We start from the raw sequence: 21,447 nt of genomic DNA, 5'->3' as shown, positions 1-21,447 counted from the left end.
TTCCACATTTTTATTTTGATTTAATTTAGTTTAAATTTCACCAGTTGCCATGGCAGAATTTGAACTCATGTCCCCTAAGCATTAGTCCCGGTCTCTGGGGTTAAAACAAAGAAAGCAGAAGCAAGAGTAGGCCATTTGGCCCTTTGAGCCTGCTCCACAATTCATTTTGATCATGGCAGGGCTGATCATCAAAATTAATACTCTGGTCCTACTCTCCCCACCACCACCCCCACCCTACCCTACAGCCCTTGATTTCTTGCTGTCCAGTTGCATGCCCACTGCAGGGTGGAATAAAAACTTCACTGGCAATGATGAAACAGTGGTTTATCTGCCGCACTATATGTCCAGTTGAATCTCCGAAGTTGAATTTGATTTTTTTTTTAAGTACCTTCATTTTGCCTGGATATAAGCAAAATTCATACAGGTCAGCAATCTGGTTTGCCAGTCAGTCTGTCATCAGAAGAAAATGATGCCCAATAACTTGGAATCGGTATTTTTTGTTTGCCACCAGTTTCACTTCACACAAATTACATTGCTACAGTATACACCAGCTTGCCCATTACTTTGAGAGGAATTTTCTCAAGCACACAACACAGGTAATTTCAGTCAGAAATCTCCCAATTTGGAACTCCTCTGAAGAAGAGTCACACGGATTCGGGAAGTTAATAGACGTTTCTTTCTCCGGAGGTGCTGACAGAGATGTTGAATTTTTCCAGCATTTTCAGTTTTCACTAGAGGATTTTCATCAGCTCCAAGTCTAAATTATACTTTAATTGGATGGAAAGTGTGATTTCCCAAACATCAACTTCCAATGTTAAACATTGAATTAAATGAAACAACATCTTTTAAATATTTCAGTACAAAGCAAAGTGCTCCTCACTGCTCCTCATACATTGATAATGCAGGTCAGGATAAGGCAAGTGTGATTGGGTCTCCTAACCTCAATACTTTGTATTAAGGATGCTGTTCCTGTGTCTGACTGAAGTCATTAGCACCCTCAAAGGCATTTGCACATTTTTGACAGTATGCAGGACATTCAAGTAATTTGAATAACAGAGTGACAATTTTGTTGGCTGTGTTGGAATGAAGTAGTCTTTCCCTACTGGTAATATCCTGATAGATGATACATGAGGACTGTTAACCTGTCTTTTCACTTCACAAAGCTCACATTTCTCGCATTCTCACACTTTCATTTTACTTGGAATCTAGCTGCTTTCAACTGCAAATGGTATGATTCAAATACATCAGCGGCTCTTCTGACATGTAACACTTTTAATCATCGGGGCACTTATTCGTTGAGTTATAAATTCTTAGCTTTGATCATTGGCCTGTTTAGCCAGCTGTTTCCAGTCAGGAGGAGGGAACAACAGTGGCAGAGCAACAACTGGCTTTGTCTTATCAGGATAAAATTATGCAGTTGCCAGAGCTGTTGGTCATTTACCACAGACGGTTAGAATGTGGTTCTACTAATGCCCAGATCATTGGTTCAATCCCCATACTGGCCAGATGCAATTACCCGTGCTTATAAAATCTTTAAAAAGTGGGCAGCATGGTGCCACAGTGGTTAACACTGCTGCTTCAGGGACCCTGATTCAATTTCCGGCTTGGGTCACTGTCTCTGCATTCTTTGCACATTCTCCCTGTGTTTGCATGGGTTTCTTCTGGGTGCTCCAGTTTCCTCCCAAAGTCCGAAAAACGTGCTGGTTAGGTGCATTAGCCATGCTAAATTCTCCTTCAGTGTATCCAAACAGGTGCTGGAGTTGGTGAGTAGGAGATTTTCACAATAACTTAATTGCAGTGTTAATGTAAGCCTACTTGTGACCAATAATTTAACTTTTTAAAAACTTTAAATCCGAGCTCCTGTTAATGAGTGACATAATGGACCTCACAGCACCAGGGACCCGGGTTCAGTTCTGGCCTTGAGTGACCTTCTCCCCTTGTCTGCTTAGACTCCCTCCAGGTACTTTGGTTTCCTCCCACACTCCAAAGGTGGATTAGCCATACTAAATGTGCAGGGTTATGGGATCAGACAGAGAAGAACTGGGTAAGATACTCTGAAAGAGTCTCAGTGCAGATACCTTGGGCCAATGGCCTCCTTCTGGATTGCAGTGCTTCTTCTATGATTCTTGTTCCATTTCACACTATCAAGTGGGCAGAGAACACTCATTGCTGACTTGTATCATCATAGATCATAGAAAGAAACCCTACAGTGCAGAAAGAGGACATTCGGCCCATCAAGTCCATACCAACCACAATCCCACCCAAGCCCTACCCCCATTTCCCTACATATTTTACCCACCAATCCCTCTAACCTACGCATCTCAGGACACTAAGGGACAATTTTAGCATGACCAATTAACCTAACCCACACATCTTTGGACTGTTGGAGGAAACCGGAGCACCTGGAGGAAACCCACGCAGACACGAGGAGAATATGCAAACTCCACAGACATTGACCCAAGCCGGGAATCAAACCCAGGTCCCTGCAGCTGTGAAGCAGCAGTGCTAACCACTGTGCCACCGTGCCGTCTCCTTTCATATCAAGTCTTTCGTCCTTTCATATCAAAGTCATATATCATTAATCATTCCTGTATTCGATAAGTAATACCATCAATCCAAAAATGTGCGGGTTAGGTTGATTGGCCATGCTAAATTAAACCTAGTGGCAAGGGGATTCGCAGGATAAACATGAGGGGTTACCGGAATAGGGTCTGGGTGGCATTGTGTTCGGTGCAGACTCGATGGGCCGAATTGCCTCCTTTTGAATTGTAGGGACTCTATGATTCTAAGCTTTGTCCATCTTGGTGTCAAACTGTATTTGTCTTTAAATCCCTCCATGGTTATTTTATCCCTGTGTCTTTTCCCTGAGTCTCTGTAGGTTTTCATAAGTTAGCTTTGGTGGAAGCCAGCATTGTACAGATCACTGATTAACTGATAGTGATAGGAGAGAAGGTTTCCCTGATGTGGGAGGGACTGATCAGTTCCATAGGCAGACAGTACATTCATTTTGACGAGAATCTCACCCGTGTGAAGGGAAGAAACTTCAACTATTGTGTGTGGATGCCCCTCTCTGGAAAGCAAGGGCATGCACTCTGCCCTGTTCACTTTTCTCAGTCCTTTGTTAGAGACTGAAAGTTTAATTCACCATAAAAGGTGATACATTATCCAATGTTAACACCAATGCACACACTATAATCTTGGAGATTGCACCTTAGTTTAGTCGTTGCAGGCCTGCACATTTCACTCTCCCTATTTGTACCACTATGTTATTCTGTTCTGCATGTAGCCTCATGCTAGGCCAGATTGTACGCCAGATCTGGGGGAATATCCCTAGATGTGGATCATAAGGAGCCTCATGCGACCTTGTTGAATTGTGGAGGATTGCACCAAGGTTTGGAGAAGTAACATCATCAGAGATTGTCAACACAGCAATTCAACCTTTCTAAATAGCACTGCGCATCTGGATCCTGGGCCAGGAATTCATTAATTCAACTATTCGATTCCCACTTACCACTACCCCAGTTCATATATCTACAGAGTCGGTCCCAACACCCTCCACTGCCAGAAGATTGAGAAAATAATAAATGTACCTTTTCTCTTGATCATCCTGTGCATCAGCTACTTTCCCAATTGGCATAAGTCTTTTGTCTCGAGGAACCTAACGACAGAACAAATTCAGAGAGTGAATATAACAGTAATTCAGAAGGAAAGACTGAGCAGAAACTAGTAACTGGTATGTATAAGCAGACTGACTTTATAGTAATCGTAAAGCAATCCTAAGGCAGCCGCACTGTCTTCATCACCATTGATGCTCATCATGGCTTTCGTAGCAGCTGTCAATGGATTCTCAAGGTACGACTTCCAGGCCTCATCTTCGCTTGTATAAGCACGTCTAGGATGAAGGTTTGTGTCATTCTGTAATACCACGACCAAACGCTTATTGCTGGCAAAAGAAGAGAACAAATCTGATTACTAATCAGAGCAATATTTGACTATCTATTCTAATGGTATAGTGTAGTTGTTGTATTAACAGACCAGCAATCAAAGATCACCACCTTAGTGGGTGGGATCTCAAACAAGACGAAACAGAGTACAAGAAAGAGATAGAGAATCTGGTGAGATAACAATAATCTCTCCCTCAATGTCAGTAACACGAAGGAGATAGTCATGGACTTCAGAAAGCGCAGAGGAGGACATGCCCCTGTCTACTTCAACAGTGAGGAAGTGGAAATAGTTGAGAGCTTCAATTTTCTAGGTCTTCAGATCACTGACAATCTGTCCTGGTCCCTCCACGCTGACACTGAATTAAGAAAGCCTACCATCACCTCTACTTTCTCAGGAAGCTAAGGAAATTCAACATATCTGCTATGATTCTCACCAACTTTTATAGATGCAGCATGGAAAGCATCCTTTCCAGATGTATCATACATTTTCCTGCTCTGACCATGACTGCAAGAAACCACGAAGAATTGGGAACGTACACAGTCCATCATGTAAATTAGCCTCCCATTGACTCATCTATTCTTCCCGCTGCCTTGAAAAAACAGCCGGTGTAATCAAGCACCCCACCCATCCAGGGCATACTCTCTTCCACCTTCTTCCATCGGGAAAAAGATACAAAAGTCTGGGATCACATACCAACCTACTCAAGAACAGCTTCTTCCTGGCTGCCATCAGACTTTTGAATGGATCTACAATATATTAAGCTGATCTTTCTCTACACCCTAGTTGTAACTGCAACACTACATTCTGCACCCTATATTCTGCAACACTATATTCTCGCCATGTACCCTATGAACAGTGTGTTTTGTCTGTATAGCACGCAAGAAACAATGTTTCCTACTATATCCCAATACATGTGACAATAATAAATCAAATCAAACGCATGAGTTATACAATTTCGCCCCAGTGAAAGTGAAGTGTAGGTTGACACTAAATCCTGAACCCTTGTTCATTTGTTTCACTCAGGAGATGATTTGACTCATTTCATTGCATTTAGTCAGCAAATTTCCCCCAGTTTTTTAGCATGCATTTGACAGCAAGGGAGGATACATGACCTGCAATTAGACTTTTATCAATGTGTCTCAACTAGGAGAACACTGAAGACTCATTTCTGAGAGAATGAAGAGAACCCCCTTTGGGAATCATCATAACTACAAACCCAGATGGAACCACATGCCAGCAAGGAGTCAAAGCCTTTAGATAAAAAAAGAGGATGGTGAAAATTGGGGCGTGAAATAAAAGCACATGAACACAAACAGTAAACTTTGAACTTTGCAAACAGTTCATCAGATTGCAGTATTTTTTTAAAAATCAGAGTTATTCCAGGCACGAAAGTTAGTAGTGCCAGTCCGTGAGCAACATTCTTGCCCAGTAACAAGGTTCTAGATTCAAGCACAAAAATCAAGGCAGAGGACATTGCAGTGCAGCACCAAGGGAGTGTGGCACTGTCGGAGACACTGTCTTTTGAATAAGACATTATACTAAGGCCCCATCGACATGCTTGGGTGGATGTGAAAGATACAGTGGAACTATTTCACACAAAAAATGCAGGAGAGTGTTCCAGTGACCTGGCTTCCTCAATTAACATCACAAAAACGGATTATCTGGTCATTATCTCATTACTGTTTGTGGGAGTTTGCTCTGAGCAAATTGCCTCCCCCTTTTCCTACAACAGTGACTACATTTCCAAAGTATTTCATTAGCTTTGAGACATTCTGTGGCCATGAACGATAGTCTATAAATGCAAGTCTTTCTTTCACTTCTTTTTAAAAATGTAACTCTGGAGTTGCCTTGCCAGAGGGTTGGACCTGGATCCTGTTCAGTCAATCCAACTCCTGATTTATTTTGATAGAAAATTGATTATCAGCAGTGCTAAACAATAAGCACTCAAACAGTAAATCTGTCGTGTCTGCGTTATTTTTGATCAATTTCCTCACAATTAAAAGCCACACCAAGCATCTGGCTGTTTTTAAGTTGGTAAACTTATACAACAACCCATGATCCAAGATAATACCAACGACAAATAAAAATAGGAGACCCAGTATTGACTTGATGGAGACAGGCTTGGAAAACAGAATAAGGTAAGATGCCCCACAGTTCTGAGGTCTTTGGACAGAATCAGTGAAGCAAAGCACAAGGTATTGATGTCAGAACTTTGAGAAGTATTAAAACAGGAAGGATTTGTCAAATGTTTATTTGCAGCTTAGGAGGAGTTAAGGAGGAAAACTTAGGAGAGTTGTAACATAGACAGCTTGGAGGGAAGAGTGGGAGAGTAAAAGAGAAGGAAAAGAAAGAAAAAAAGAAAGAATTGAGAGACGGACATACAGGAAGTCTGGTGTTAGGAAAGAGAGAGAGAGAGAGAGGCAGAGACAGAGAACACAACAGAGGAGGGGGTAGAACCCGCAAGGAACCACACATCAGCAAGAGCCAACGCTTTCAACTGCCCTTGCAGGGTACCAGCTAACTTAGGAGAGTTAGTTCCTCATTACAGAATCATGTAATTAAAGCTGCCAGTGCTAAAGTTTAAAATTTATTTATTAGTGTTACAAATAACACTGCAATGAAGTTACTGTGAAAATCCCCAAGTCGCCACACTCCAGCACCTATTCAGGTACACAGAAGGAGAATTTAGCACAGCCAATGCACCTAACCAGCGCATCTTTTGGACTGTGGGAGGAAACCGGAGCATCCGAGGAAACTCACGCAGACATGGGGAGAACGTGCAGACGCCACACAGACAGTGACTCAAGCCGGGATTTGAACCTGGATCTCTGTGCTGAAAGATGATTTCAAAAAACTTAAGATAAATATAAAGCATCGGAATCAAACATTCACTTTCTAATGGCCTGCATATAAAATGGTCGCAATGGAAAGTGGTATTTACGACTGAGACTCAAGGGCATATGGTCACATAAATTATTTGGTTCACTGTTAGAATTTTCAGTGCTACCTTCTCAAGCTTCGCTCAGGATTTAGTCACTCACTTCATGAAGATTAGGTAGTAAACTAAACCTTGAAAAATAACAAGACCCCCTCTGCCCCTCACTCCTTTGAAGGTACAGACATCATGGTTCCAGACAGTCATTCCCCACTCACTAACTCATCTAAATAATAAATATTCACATGCAAGTCTAGATAGCAAACAGCATCAGGCCAGCTGATCACAGGACAAGCATCACTAAACATGCTCACCTGACAACCACACATGTACAGTTCCCAGGTGGGCTTACTGAATAGCCAATAACAGGAACCCTTTCTTGTCTAAACCCCTGCCTGGAGCACGGAGGTCAGTTGTAGCAATCAGACAACTTTCATCAGGGAAAAGGTGGTGGGTGTGTTGGCATGAGTTGGCATTAAGTTGACACAGGGAACTATTAAGGGCATGAAATGACTTGGAGGGTATGGGGACAATTGAGGTGAGTGCGTGGCAAGAGTTAGCATAGGAGCAGGTGGAGGAAGTTAGGGATAAGAGCTAAAAGGTCTAAAATATGAGCAAACAACTGGGGTGTCCCAGAGAACAAAGGCAGACTTTAGAAACAGCACACCTAGGCACTTGGCAGTCCCTGTACTGCCTCCGATCTATGCCCAGGGTGGTAGGCTTGTCTCCATTTTGTACCCAACCCCTAGGACTTTTTCAAAGGCGGAAGTGCAGAACTGAGAAATTTCTGACATACTATCCCCTTAGGAGTGAATACCTGAACCTTTAGGTTTACAATTCCCATCCTGTTCTGAGTTAGTTGAGGAACAAGAGGCTTTCTATGATTCCCAGCACACTTTGGCCAGTTTTCCTGCCCAAAGTATCAGAACAAGGAAGCGAGATGCTCCAAATAGCTCTTTCTTGTTTTTGGTGTTATTTTCGTGGCATCGTGATCCCATTGAAACATAACATACAAAGTTTACAGAAAGAGGCCATTTGGCCTATTGTGGCTCTGCCAGCTCAGTCTAATCCCACTTTCCAGCTCTTAGTCTGTGGCCCTATAAATTACAGTACCTCAAGCATACATCCAAGTATTATTTTTAAACGTACTGAACATTTCTGCTTCTCAGGTACCCTTGCAGGTGCCCACCACCCTCTGGGTGAAAAGAAATTCTCTTTCTCTCCCCTTTAATCATTCTGTTAATGACTCTAAATTTAGGTCCCCTGGTTACTGACTTCTCTGCTAAGGGAAATACTGGCTTCCTATCCAATTTAACCAAACACCTCAATTTTTGTACACCTCAATTAAATCTCGCCTCAACCTCCTCTGTTCCAAATAAACATCTCCAGCCTATTTGAGCTTTCCTCTCAGCTAAAATTCTCCATTCCTTGCAACATGCTTCTAAGTCTCTTCTGTACCCTGTCTCGTGCAATTACATCCTTGCTGCAATGCAGCGACCAGAACTGTACGCAGTATTCTAGGTATGGGCCTAATTAAATTGAAACACAACACCACTTACAACTGAACAGTCTGTTGACACTTTGTCCAAGAAAGAAGAGGTACCTAGGTACCAAAATGCTTCCAGCATCAGAAGAACTATAGTCCTATGAAAGGTAGTGGGATAAGGAAAATTGGGGAAGAAAACTGGCAAAAATACTTATAAAGAGAGGGAAAAAAATAAATAGGTCATTCTAACAAATCCTCAACTGACAAACCCTGTTGAAAATCTCAATGAATTATGTGATCACCCCTCTTTGGTACAGGCTTTCAGTCAATTACTTTAAATAAAAAGCACAGGAAAAGCCAACCCTTGTTGATGAGTCAGTCCAATGCAAGTTTGAATAACGCCAGAACTTCCAGCGGGGATTCTCCCATTCGCTGCCATAACTCCGATGAGAAATCCAGTAAGCCGGTAGAAGTTCTACCACAAAGTCTTCAAGAAGATTTGAACCCACATGAAGACAAAAAAAATTCCCAACTCTTCAATAAACATTTGAGAAAAATCCCGCACAGAAAATATCTGACTTTACTATGAGGAAAGTGCTTTGTTGCCTGAGCGCGAGACTGAATTTTAATAACTGTCAAACTGGTGAGCACCACAGAAGCTGAATGCAAGAAAAGTCATAAACAAAAGCAGTGCCAAGAATAGAAGGGATGATTTATGTGAATAAATTCGATACTATGGAATTGCCTCAGGGCATCCTGTACATCACTGCTCAATATTTTAGCAACCTGGTTCTATCTGATTCCTAGCAACATTTCTGTAGCAATAAGGCAGATTATTGGTCTGTTTTACTGGTCGCCACATTACCAGAAGGACATGGAAGCTTTAGAGAGAGTGAAAAGAAGGTTCACCAGCAAGGAGGCTGCTCATCCAGGATCTTTCTCTGTCTGAATACGTGTTGATGTGCTATTTACTGGTCTTATTATACTCTCCATAGAATTGTAGAACTCCTACAGTGCAGAAGGAGGCCATTTGGCCCATCGAGCCTGCACCAACAACAATCCCACCCAAGTCCCATCCCCATTTCCCCACATGTTTACCCTCCTAATTCCCCTGACACCAAGGGGCAATTTATCATGGCCATTCAACCTAACCTGCACATCTTTGGGGTGTGGGAGGAAATCAGGGCACTTGGAGGAAACCCATGCAGACACAGGGGGAACGTGGAAACTCCACACAGTCACCCAAGGCCTTGGTGCTGTGAGGCAGCAGCACTAACCACTCATTTTACTCTTAACAATTAAGTTAATAATCCTGCACAGGATTGAAATGCAAACAAATGTTCGTAATTCCCTTTTTTGAAGTGGGAACCGTATTCTCTTCCCAATCTATTAAAAGTGGAAGTAAAATGTGTTATGTAAATTTCTTACTGAGTAAATGCCACCCAGAAAGGCCAGATATTAATTTATAACCTGTGCTTAATTATATATGTTTGGCTAACATTGCATCCTAATAGCCCTTCGTACTGAACACTACATCCAGCTCATGTGAGCCAAGGAGAAAGAAAGATTGAACCATAGTTCAGGCACTATTCAGTGATTGCTGCTAAATCCATGCACATAATCTGAGTTGGGCTTATCACTTTCTTTCTCTAACCATTCTCTCCACCCCCTCAAACATCCCTCCAGTTGACTGTTTAAAGCTCACAAAGGAACCATCTGAATAATATAACAAAGGGCAACTGCTAGTTACAAACCATACTCCACGGTGAACCAGCCTTTTCAAGAAAGGTGGGAACAAAACCAAAACATCTGTACCCATTGGTATTATGGCCTTGACACAATGACCTTGTCTGAGGACATGTTGCAACCAATTCAAGAACAGCTTCTTCCTTGCTGCCATCAGACTTTTGAATGGACCTACCTCGCATTAAGTTGAGCCCTAGCTCTGACTGTAACACTACATTCTGCATTTCTCCTTTCCTTCCCTATGAACAATATGCTTTGTCTATATAGCATGCAAGGAACAATACTTTTCACTTTATCCTAATACATGTGACAAAAATAAATCAAATCAAATGTCAAAATCAAAAAGAGTCATTCAAGTCCATTTTCACCACCTTGTGGCTGATATTTTGAGTGTATCAGCAGGAACTGATCCATCCCAGCTTTTTTTTTGGGGGGGGGGGGTGGGAGATAGAAATATTCCATTTATCACACTGAAAATCAGGTACCAAAATATGTGCCTGCTGTGTTTGTGATACAACCGTGCATGCCTACTATATACATATAATCACATCTCCAGTACAAAGAACATTGGCACTGGATTCTCAGCAACAAATTTGACTTTTTTTTTAAATCAGGTGCATTCAGTTATCATGTTCATGTTCTTGTCCAAAGATATGTCAATGTGAAAATTTAAAATGAAAGAATTGAAAAGATGCTGTTACTTTTTCTCCTTGGGTATTTCTGAAACTGCTCCAGTCTATCTTTTTTATATCAACATTGGTACTTGTACCAATATTATGTATTTCCTAGTTCACTCTATGCTAGATGTCACTACTAGGACTGGCTTATACTGCTACCTCCACAATCCCAGGCTAACAATCTTAGGAAGCAGAGTTTAATACAGCTGCTTCTATGACACACAAATTTTTAGAACAGCCACTCAGACTTATGAGTGAATTCAATAAACTGTACGAACTGTGGGTTGTCATTTCACTTAACTGCATATTTAAAAAAAACAATTCGTGTTACTGATGGTCTGAGTAAAAGGGCAATTTTAACTATTTTTTTCTAAACCTACCCTGCCTATTGAGGCTCTTGGATTTTGATGTTAAAACTAAAACTAAAAACACTTTTAACTCAGCAATAAGAAAACAGCTTTACATATCCATTTATAAAAACAAAAAACACTAGAAATACTCAAATGTGGAAATACTCAACAGATCAGGTAGTATCCATGGAGTAAAAAAAAGAGTTAATGGGCAGAATTCTCCCAAGCCTCCGCCAACATGTTTGATGGTGGATACAGTGGGAATTGTGATGAGAGGTCAGAAGTCAGTTTCACACCAATGTGAGTTTAAGAACACAAGAAATAGGAGCAGGAGTAGGCCATCTGGCCCTTCGAGCCTGCCCCACCATTCAATAAGATCATGGCTGATCTGTCGTGGCTCAGTTCCACATTCCCGCCCTCTCCCCATAACCCTTAATCCCTTCTCTTATCAAAAACCCATCAACCCTCTTCTTAAAAATATTTAGCGAGGTAGCCTCCACCACTTCAACAGGCAGAGAATTCCAGAGATTCACCACCCTTTGAGTGAAGAAGTTCTTCCTCAACTCCGTCCTAAACCGCCCCCCCCTTTATCTTGAGGCTGTGCCCCCTAGACCTACTGTCCTTTCTGAGCGGGAAGAGTCTCTCCACCTCTATCCTATCCATCCCATTCATCATCTTATACGTCTCAATGAGATCTCCCCTCATTCTTCTAAACTCTAACGAGTACAAGCCTAGTTTATTCAGCCTCTCCTCATAGCTCAACCCTCTCAACTCTGGCATCAGCCTAGTAAACCTCCTCTGCACTCCCTCCAAGGCCAAAATATCCTTGCGTAAGTACGGCGCCCAAAACTGCACACAGTACTCCAGCTGCGGCCTCACCAATGCCCTATACAGCCGCAGCAAGACCTCCCTACTTTTATATTCAATCCCCCTCGCTATGAAGGCCAGCATCCCATTTGCCTTCCTGACCACCTGCTGCACCTGCAAGCTGGGTTTTTGCGACTCATGCACAAGGACCCCGAGGTCCCTCTGCACTGCCGCCTGCTGCAGTTTTTCTCCACGTAAGTAATAGTCCTTCCTACCATTCTTCCTACCAAAGTGGACCACCTCGCACTTGCCAACATTAAATTCCATTTGCCAGTTCCTGGCCCATTCGCCCAGCCTATCTAGATCTTTCTGCAGTCTCTCCACACCCTCCACACAATTTGCCTTTCCACCAATCTTGGTGTCATCAGCAAATTTCGACACCATACACTCGGTTCCCTCCTCCAGATCATCTATATAAATGGTAGATAGCTGAGGCCCCAGCACCGACCCCTGAGGCACTCCACTAGTCACCAACCGCCAATCCGAATAGCACCCGTTGACCCCCACTCTCTGCCTCCTATTTGACAACCAGTCCTCTATCCACGCTAACACCCTACCCACAGCTCCATGTCCCCTGACCTTCTGCAATAACCTCTTGAGGTATCTTGTCAAATGCCTTCTGAAAATCAAGAAAGACATCCACCGGCTCTCCTCTATCCACCGCCCTAGACACATCCTCATAGAACTCAAGTAAATTTGTCAGACATGACTTCCTTTTGCTGGTGCCCGTTATGGTGGGACAGAAAACTCATCAGAGGCCAGTGTGAACCTCATTTGCATCCCAAAAATTGGAAGGCCCAACCCTGCCGCCCTCCACATGCCAGATTTCCCACAATACCAGTGGGAAAACAAGTTAATGGGAAGCAAATTTGGGACAATGTGGCGTGCAGATATCAAGACTCACCTGAACAACCTGAACCATAGCCTTCTCAGAAAACTAAGGAAATCTGGCATGTCCACTACGACTCTCACCAACTTTTACAGATGCATGATGGAGAACATTCTTTCTGGTTGTATCACAGTTTGGTATGGCTCCTGCTCTGCCCAAGACCGCAAAAAACAACAAGGGGCCATGAATGATGCCTAGTCCTTTCTGCAAACCAGTCTTCCATCCATTGACTCTGTCTACACTTTCCCCTGCATCGTTAAAGCAGCCAGCATAATTAAGGTTCACATGCACCCCAGACATTCTCTCTTTCGCCTTCTTCCGTCAGGAAAAAGATACAGAAGTCTGAAGTCACATACCAGATGATTCAAGAACAGCATCTTCCCTGCTGCCATTAGACTTTTGAATGGGCCTACCTTGCACTAAGTTGATCTGTCTCTACACCCTAGCTATGACTGTAGCAATCTCTCCTTTCCTTCTCTATAAATGGTACGCTTTGTCTGTATCGTGCACGAGAAGTGATACTTTTCACTATGCTAATACGTGACAATAATAAAACAATGGCTGAGGCTGCCTCTGGAGTTCAGAGTGGAGGCTGCCTGCAGCCCCTGACCCTGGAACACCACAGCAATGGGTCAGGGGTCAGGTGTACCTTCCAGATTTGGAGTCCTGGAAGGGGTCCAGCTTCTAGCTTCAGAATTTTCCTGGACATCCACCTTTGTCCATCTTCTTGTCTCATAGTGCTCCCAATGATCCATCTCAGTGGTTAGCACTGCTGCCTCACTGTGCTAGGGACCCAGATTCCATTCCTGGCTTGTGTCACTGTCTGTGCCGAGTTTTCACATTCTCCCCATGTCTGCGTGGGTTTCCTCTGGGTGCTCCGGTTTCCTCCCACAGTCCAAAGATGTGCGGGTTAGGTTGATTTGGCCATGCTAAATTGATCTTCGTGTCAGGGGGATTAGCGGGACAAATACATGGGGTTGCAAGAATAGGGCCTAACTGAGATTGTTGTCAATGCAAGCTTGATGGGTTGAATGGCCTCCTTCTGCACTGTAGGGACTCTATCTTCATTTTCAGGAGGTCCATCTTCTTTCTCCAATAGTGGGTCAGTGTTGTGAGCACCTTTTCAATATGGCATCCGGACATGATGATGGACTACGCACCATCCAGGCCACCCTATCATGGAATATGGTGTAATATACTAGTGCATAATTAATAAGGTTGGTGCTAGAAGATTTGGCATGTTTTCCCATCAACGTCTGCAGCAGGAAATACTCTTATGTTCCTGCTCAGCCACTTAGTCAAAGTGAGAGAATTCCTTTTTTCAAGTTAATTTATTAATTTGTCACAGTAAAAATCCCCTAGTCTCCACCCTCTGGCGCCTGTTTGGTACGCAGAGGGAGAATTTAGCATGGCCGATTTCACCTAACCAGCACGTGTTTCGGATTGTGGGAGGAAACCAGAGCACCAAGAGGAAACCCACGCAGACATGGGGAGAACGTGCAAATTCCGCACAGACAGTGACCCAAGCCAGGAATCGAACCCAGGTCCCTGGCACTGTGAGGCAGCAGTGCTAACCACTGTGCCGTCATGCCACCCCCACTTCACTCAATATTTCACAGATGCTTTCTGACCTACCAAGCCTGTTTTTATTTCAGCTTTGCAGCGCTTACAGTGTTTTGCTTTTAAATTCCCATTTATGGACGATACACCATTACCCATCTGCTCCAGGTCAGACTCGTGGCAACATGCTAGCTTTAGGCCTGATCTGCTGCTATCTTTTAGTGTTGCATTTCCAGCTGTTTCGAGCTCATTATTGTACTGAGTTCAGAGTTGATATGTGTCAATATGGGAAAAGAAGCCCCACAGCCAATAGGATTGATAGATGGATAAAGGGGAATCAAACAAAGATCAAATGGTCACCCATTAATCCCCCACAAGATTATTTTGGGTGCTTTCCTCTCCTTTCCTGTTTATTTGGCGGAATGTGTTCAGGTTTCAGCGGAATTAAAGTACACCCCAAAACAGCTGTTAGTTTAAAAAGGGGGTATTGCCTAAATACCCCCTTTTTAAACTAACAGCTGTTTTGGGGTGTACTTTAAAAACAGGTTCCTGCCTCCCAACTTACCCCCTCCTCCACCAAAAACAAAGTTTATACAACTGGGGAGAAGGTGGCAGTAAACAAGAAAAACAACAGCAGCTACCCCGGGATCCACTTCTATGTGAGAAAAGACGATCGGTCATTCCCCAGGCTAGTATCCAGAAACACAAATATTGTCTCTTTATTACAATGAGAATTATTAAAGGGACTCTCACCCAGTTCAACCTCAGTCCTAGACAGTGGCCTGGGATCTCTTTTAAAGTCCTTCACATTAAGAAACTTGTCCTCTTCCACCTTTCATATTAGATACCCAGGCAAGTAAGTGAGTTTTTTTTAAACAAAATTCTAAATATTTACACTAGAGGATCTGTCCGCGCATTGCTTAAATGAAAAGAAAATGAGTCAGGAATGAGTGCAAACTAATGAATGGCATGCTTGCAGAATTGTGAAACACAAAGGAATAAATACAAGAGGGATGTTGCACTCACTGGAGAGAAGTAAGATGGTGTTAAATGTTAGAGAAGGGGGGAGCGTGAAAGACTCCTAACCCATCCCCTGGGGGTGAATGTATGCAACCCCCATCCCTCCCTAGGGGGGAGCGTGTGTGACCCCCACCCCACCCTCGGCGGGGGTTGGGGGGGGGGGGGGGCGGTAGTGTGTGCAACTCCCACCCCACCCTCGGGGGAAGTGTGTGCAAATCCCACCCCACCCTCAGGGGAAGTGTGTGCAACCCCCAATTCACCCTCGGGGGGGGTAGTCTGTGCAACCCTCACCCCACCCTCAAGGGGAGTACATGTGACCCCCACTCCACGCTCGGGGGGGGGGGTGCGACCCCCATCCTTAGGGGAGAGTGTTTGAGACCCCCATCCACCAGGGCAGAGTGTTGGAGACTCCCACCCACCAGAGGAGAGTGTTGGAGGCCCTCACCCCTCTAGGAGGGGCATGTTGAGATTCCACACCCTCCCCCTCTGGTGGCAGGCGGGGGGGGGGGGGGGGGGGGCGGTGTAGTATTTGAGACCTCCCACACTGCACTGGGAAGGGCGGGGGGGGGAAGAACACAGAACACTACAGTGCAGTACAGGCCCTTCTATGTTGCACCAACCTGTGAAACCAATCTAAAGCCCATCGAACCTACACTATTCCAATATCATCCATATGTTTATCCAATGACCATTTAAAGGCCCTTAATGTTAGCTAGGAGAGTGTGTGAGATCCCCAGACTTCACCCCCAGCAACAGACCGGAGACCAGTTGTTTAGTCCAACAACCCTCAAACAGAGAGAAAAACAAATCCTCAGGCAGGATTTTGATTATTGTGGCATTTGCATGTTTTGAAATATAGTCGTGGGTTTCAAATTACTCCACACAATATGGAAGAGGGTGTGTGCGTGTGCGTCTTTGCTCATTCTAAAGTAAAGTCTCCATTTATATATCATGTCAACTTTACAACAGTGAAGAGGGGTGGGACAGGTGGTCGATCGGGGCATCATAAACAACCCAGACAGGAAACTCCAATTGTTGGTTCCTCCTCATTTGTGGGTTTTTTTTATGCATCTCACACACTCCCTCCCAGAGAACGGTAGGAGTGGCACACACTTCCCCCTAGGGAGGGGTGGGAGTTGCACACATTTCCCCCTAGGGGATGGGATAGGAGTCTCTCACACTCCCCCCTTCTCTACAAATTGTTGGCGCAATGCTGACGCACTTGGAGAGCCCACCTGGGATGTGAGCCTCCTTCCCCAGATGAGGGTCTGAGTGGTGAGGGGGAGACTGGTCAGATAATAACCACCTCCTCCCCCTCCCCCACCCGCCAGGTGAGGGTCGGGGGGGTGTGGGAGACTGGGCAGGTAACAGCCCCCCTCAGGTAAGGGTCTGGGTGGTGAGGGGGGCAGGAAAAACATTGGGCAGGGAACAACCCCCACCCCTACCCAGGTGAGGGACTGTGGGAGTAACTGGCCAGATAACACAGCACCACCCCCAGGTGAGGGTATGTGGGGGTAACTGGCCAGGTAACACAGCCCCAGCCACAGGTGAGGGTCTGTTGGTGTGGGGGGTGGGGGAGAAACTGGCCAGGTAACAGCCCCCCTCCGTGGCTGGAGGGGGGGGTTGGTGGGGGAAGAGGGGAAGCGTAGCCACGTTAACAGCCTTCCCCTCCCCCCAGGCTGGAGAGGGGTGGGGGGAGACTGGTCAGGTTCAGTCCCCCCTCATCCAGGGCCCAGCACTGAAAAGCCGCACATTCGCTCCCCCCCAAAAAAACCCCATCCCGCCTAAATCCACCCAACACCAGCGGGAGGGAGTATCACCAAAACTAAATAAAAACATTTGTTTTTCTTTTTGTTTTCCTGAGGGAGGGGAGAATTTAAAAAACTCCAGCTTGGATCCCTGGTCAGAAAATGGCCGATTGGTGTTTTGTTTTTTTTGGGGAGGGCAAACTTGAGCAGAATCCAGTAACTAATAAAAAAAAGTTCATAAAATTATGATCCAGTGGAAATATGCGGATAGAAGTCAGGTTTGCTGAGGTAAGGTGGGAGTGGAAGTGTTGGAAAAAGAAGAGACCATGAGAGATAAAGTGGTGGATAAAGAGACAGCCAGAACCAGTAGGTTCACTTACTTGTCCGTCTCCTGTGACATATTTCCCCGGCTCTTCTTCTTGCGAAACTGGACTTTCAAGTCGGTGCGGTGCGGTCTGAAGGCAGAACCCGGGCTACAGGTAATTCCTCTTTTCCACTTTCTGCAGAACCGGTGCGATGAGAGCAGTCCCACGATGTACCTGGGCTACATGAGACTTGCAGGACTGCATAAGGTGAAGAGGAGGAGGGGATGAAATCAAAATTCCTTCTGAAAAATATAGTGGGACTCGACTGTGAGTACAAGTTGATAAGAGAATTTCCAAAAGAAAACAAGAATTTTTTTTATATATAAAGGTGTGTGTGTGTGTGTGTGTGAAAATGCAGATTTCAGTTGGGTGAGGTGCTGGAGGTAAAAAAAAAGTTTTTTCCAGGCGGAATGCTTTCAGATTCCAGTGGGCGGCACCAGATGTCGAAACCAGGTAAGTGACTGGATGAAAGGTGCATAGATCCACCCACCATGAATTCACAGCCGCGCACACACATGCAGACACAGAGGTACTGTACCTGAGAGGGGGTGGAAGAGTGAAAGAGAGCAATGGTGTCTAATCTTGGAGAATATCACACCAACACGGATTTTGACACACACCTGAGAAGAAGAATATGGATTTTTTTTAAAAAAATGGACAGTGCTGGAAATGTGGAGTTTGGTGCTCAAATGGAAGAAATGAGCATGGGGATAAAACAATAACATTAAGATGAACTGAGGGAGAAAACAAAATGTGTTACCAGTGAAAATAGCTGCCCAGAGATAGATCACAAGTGTTGTTTGTTGTAATAACATCACTGAAAGGGAATATCACTCTATGCTAAATGGAGGAAATGGAATATGTTAAGTGTGTGTGGAAAGTGGCTGTAGAAATGTATGATAACTTGTTGCAAAGTATTTCTTGGTTAGGATTGTAACACAATTGTTAATCATTCAGTCAGTGTATCAACAGCATGAGATACACTGGCAACTGCCTTCTGCTCCACCACCTGTTGTTGGCACTGAAATGTACTCAGAATTGAATAAAATCATTTTACGAAGCTTACCATATAGTTTTTTCAAAAACCAGTAACCTGGAGTAGTTTCAAGGCAGCAACATAATTTCAGGATTCAGATGACAATTATATAAACCACTGCAATTTTGTTTTCAAGTTCTCAAACACTGCTTGATTGGATTACTGCTCTGTAATCACTTTAAGGCACGGTATCCATTATTCAACCTCCATATACAACCCTGTGTAAATGACAGTTGTTAGCTTAGGAGATACATGTGATAGGTTATCTTCTGCACTCATTATTCATGCTTTTTAAGAAAGCCAAACTTGAAACATTAAATGTAAATCAAGTTGATATGAATGTTTTGTGTAAGTATATGTATTTATATGGAGTAAGATTAGATTCACCGATGGATCCAGGGGTACGTACACCAATTGGTGTGTTATTTAACTGTGCAGATCATGTAAGATTCTGCTTTGATCCATGGTCCATACTGAACTAATTGGAGAAGGACAAATAATTGATGTCAGTTTCCTTTGGTTAGGAAGGAGGAAAATCCATCAATGTTTTCCCTGCTGATTGCTATCCTGTGAAAAGTTACATGTTACGTGTTTTTGAGATAGGATCAGAAACCTCTGGTCACGCACCATCCGTAGAGAGAAATAGTTTGCTCGGCCATGCCTCTCTGTTTTCACCATCGAGTCTCCATGTGAAGGAAAGTCAGTTGGATATGATGTCTGATTAGTGTTGGTCATTAAACCCCATCCCAATATTGCCTGTGGCTTTCAAGAAAGTAAGGAAAGACTGGCATTGAAACTTAAATGATGGAATTTGCAGCATTGTATGGACAGCACAGTGGCACAGCGGTTAGCACTGCAGCCTCACAGTGCCAGGGACCTGGGTTCAATTCCCAGCTTGGGTCACTGTATGTGCAGAGTCTGCACATTCTCCCCATGTCTGTGTGGGTTTCCTCCCACAGTCTGAAAGATGTGCCATGTTACATTTTTCCGCTGTGTACCTGACAGGCGCCAGAGTGTGGTGACCATGGGATTTTAACATTAACTTCATTACAGTGTTAATGTCAGCCTCCTTGTGACTAATAAATAAATGCAATGTGAGGGAGAGATAGCACGCGGAAGAAGCCCAGCACTTAAGAATGCAAAATGTCAATACCAGACACATTCAAGATAGTGGATTTTCCAATCAGTGTTGTTTCTAGAGACCCTGTAGAGTCAGAGCAATGAAACTTAGTTTGAGAAATGGCAGTGGTGTCTGATGTTCATCAGGCAAAATAGGCAACAAGATAAAGGATAAGCATAGCATGATAGTTAATTAATTGATTATATCCAAGGGAAGCGGGAATCAACAGTGTAGACACTGGACAATATTTTATAAACAGGGGGATGTTCAAAACAAAAACAGAAATTGCTGGCAGCATTCCGTGCCACAGGCAGTGTCTGTGTCAAGAATACAAGTTGGTGTTTCAGGTGTAGACCATTGTTTTCTGAAAGGAAGGAAATTAGCTTTTGTTCTACTTTTCTGATATGTCCAAAATGTTAATTTGTGCTCTTCACAAATGCAGATGTACTGAGGGTCTGTTTTCTGTTTTTGTTTTTGATTTTAACACTTGGGAGAAAATTAGAAACAAATAATCAACATTTATTATAGCAATAGAATTCCCTGAGCCAGCCAAGATTTATTCAAAATACTATAGATTGAAATATAAATAGGGTGGCACAGGGTGCACCCTGCTGCCTCAGCATCAGGACTCAGGTTCAATTCCAACCTTGGGTGATTGTCTTGTGTGGAGTTTGCACGTTCTTTGCATGACAAATGGTGGGTGGCACAGTGGTCAGAACTGCTACCGCACAGCTCCAGGGACCTGGGTTCAATTCCCACTTGGGTCACTGTCTGTGCAGAGTTTGCACATTCTCCCCGTGTCTGCATAGGTTTCCTCCAGGTGCTCCAGTTTCCTCCCACAATTCAAAGATGTGTGGGTTAGGTTGATTGGCCATGCTAAATTGCCCCTTAGTTTCCCAGGATGTGTAGGTAGAGGGATTAGCAGGGTAAATGTGTGGGGTGACGGGATAGGACCTGAGTGGGATTTTTATCAACGCAGACTCAATGGGTCGGGTGTCCTCTTTCTGCACTGTAGGGATTCTATGGTTCCATAGACTGTGACCATTGCTGGTCTCACTATTCAGTGAAAAACAATCAATTATCATATAAATGATAAACTTTGAGAAATGCACTGGAAAGAGTTCATGTATTTTGTACATTATGGAACGGAAAAATCCAAAGAAAGAATTGGTAAGGGAGATAAGAAAACAAGCAAACAGTTCCTAGCTCATTCAGACAAATGCAAAATGCTGCTGATACTGGAAATCTGAAATTAAAACAGAAAGGTTCAGTGGGTCTGACAGCACCTGTGATGAGAGAAAGGTCACAGACCTGGAATGTTAGCTCTGTTTCTGTCTGTATTGATGCTGTCAGACCGGCTAAGTCCTTCCAGCATGTCCTATTCAGCTTGATTTAAATCTATTGATGAGATATATAACGCTTAACTGTAGTCAAAATAAATTCAAACAGATCATGAGTGACTTAAAGCAGCTTATTAACTTTTACCATGCTGAAAACTAAAAAACTATCAACATAGGAGGAATCTGTAGCTACGTGTTAAGGAAATCATATTCTGATAATGGGATAGGTGCATCCCCAGCTAAGAAACTAATTCCAATGTATTTCTTGTGTAAAAAAAAAACAGATCTTTTCCCTTCACATTTGTTCGCCTTGTCTCCTGAAGTTGTAACTTGTGCTGGGCTACATGGGCATGAGCAGTGAAC

General features: G+C 43.8%; 1 protein-coding gene and 1 long non-coding RNA gene across 3 annotated transcripts in view; one reads left to right on the top strand and one right to left on the bottom strand.

The window, feature by feature from the left end:
• Nucleotides 1–17,925, bottom strand: part of grhl2b (grainyhead-like transcription factor 2b) — a 102,099-nt gene extending 84,174 nt beyond the window's left edge. For both annotated transcript variants that reach the window (XM_080193811.1, XM_080193812.1), the window contains exons 1-3: nucleotides 17,604–17,925; nucleotides 3,754–3,943; nucleotides 3,591–3,658 (exon numbers count right to left, since the gene is read on the bottom strand). In XM_080193811.1, the coding sequence (XP_080049937.1) occupies nucleotides 3,591–3,658; nucleotides 3,754–3,943; nucleotides 17,604–17,623 (278 nt within the window). In that variant the 5' untranslated portion in view covers nucleotides 17,624–17,925. The remainder of the gene's footprint in view (nucleotides 1–3,590; nucleotides 3,659–3,753; nucleotides 3,944–17,603) is intronic.
• LOC145346489 (uncharacterized) overlaps nucleotides 17,778–21,447 on the top strand; it is a 32,089-nt gene continuing 28,419 nt past the window's right edge. Inside the window, exon 1 of the long non-coding RNA XR_013887700.1 lies at nucleotides 17,778–17,855. This is a non-coding gene — a long non-coding RNA (uncharacterized LOC145346489). The remainder of the gene's footprint in view (nucleotides 17,856–21,447) is intronic.

This window comes from Carcharhinus amblyrhynchos, chromosome 8 (genome assembly GCF_965287045.1).
Source record: "Carcharhinus amblyrhynchos chromosome 8, sCarAmb.v2.hapA, whole genome shotgun sequence".
NCBI classification, from domain to species: Eukaryota; Metazoa; Chordata; class Chondrichthyes; order Carcharhiniformes; family Carcharhinidae; genus Carcharhinus; species Carcharhinus amblyrhynchos.
Note: the sequence above shows the minus strand (reverse complement) of the source record. Positions and strands in the feature narration are given on the sequence as shown.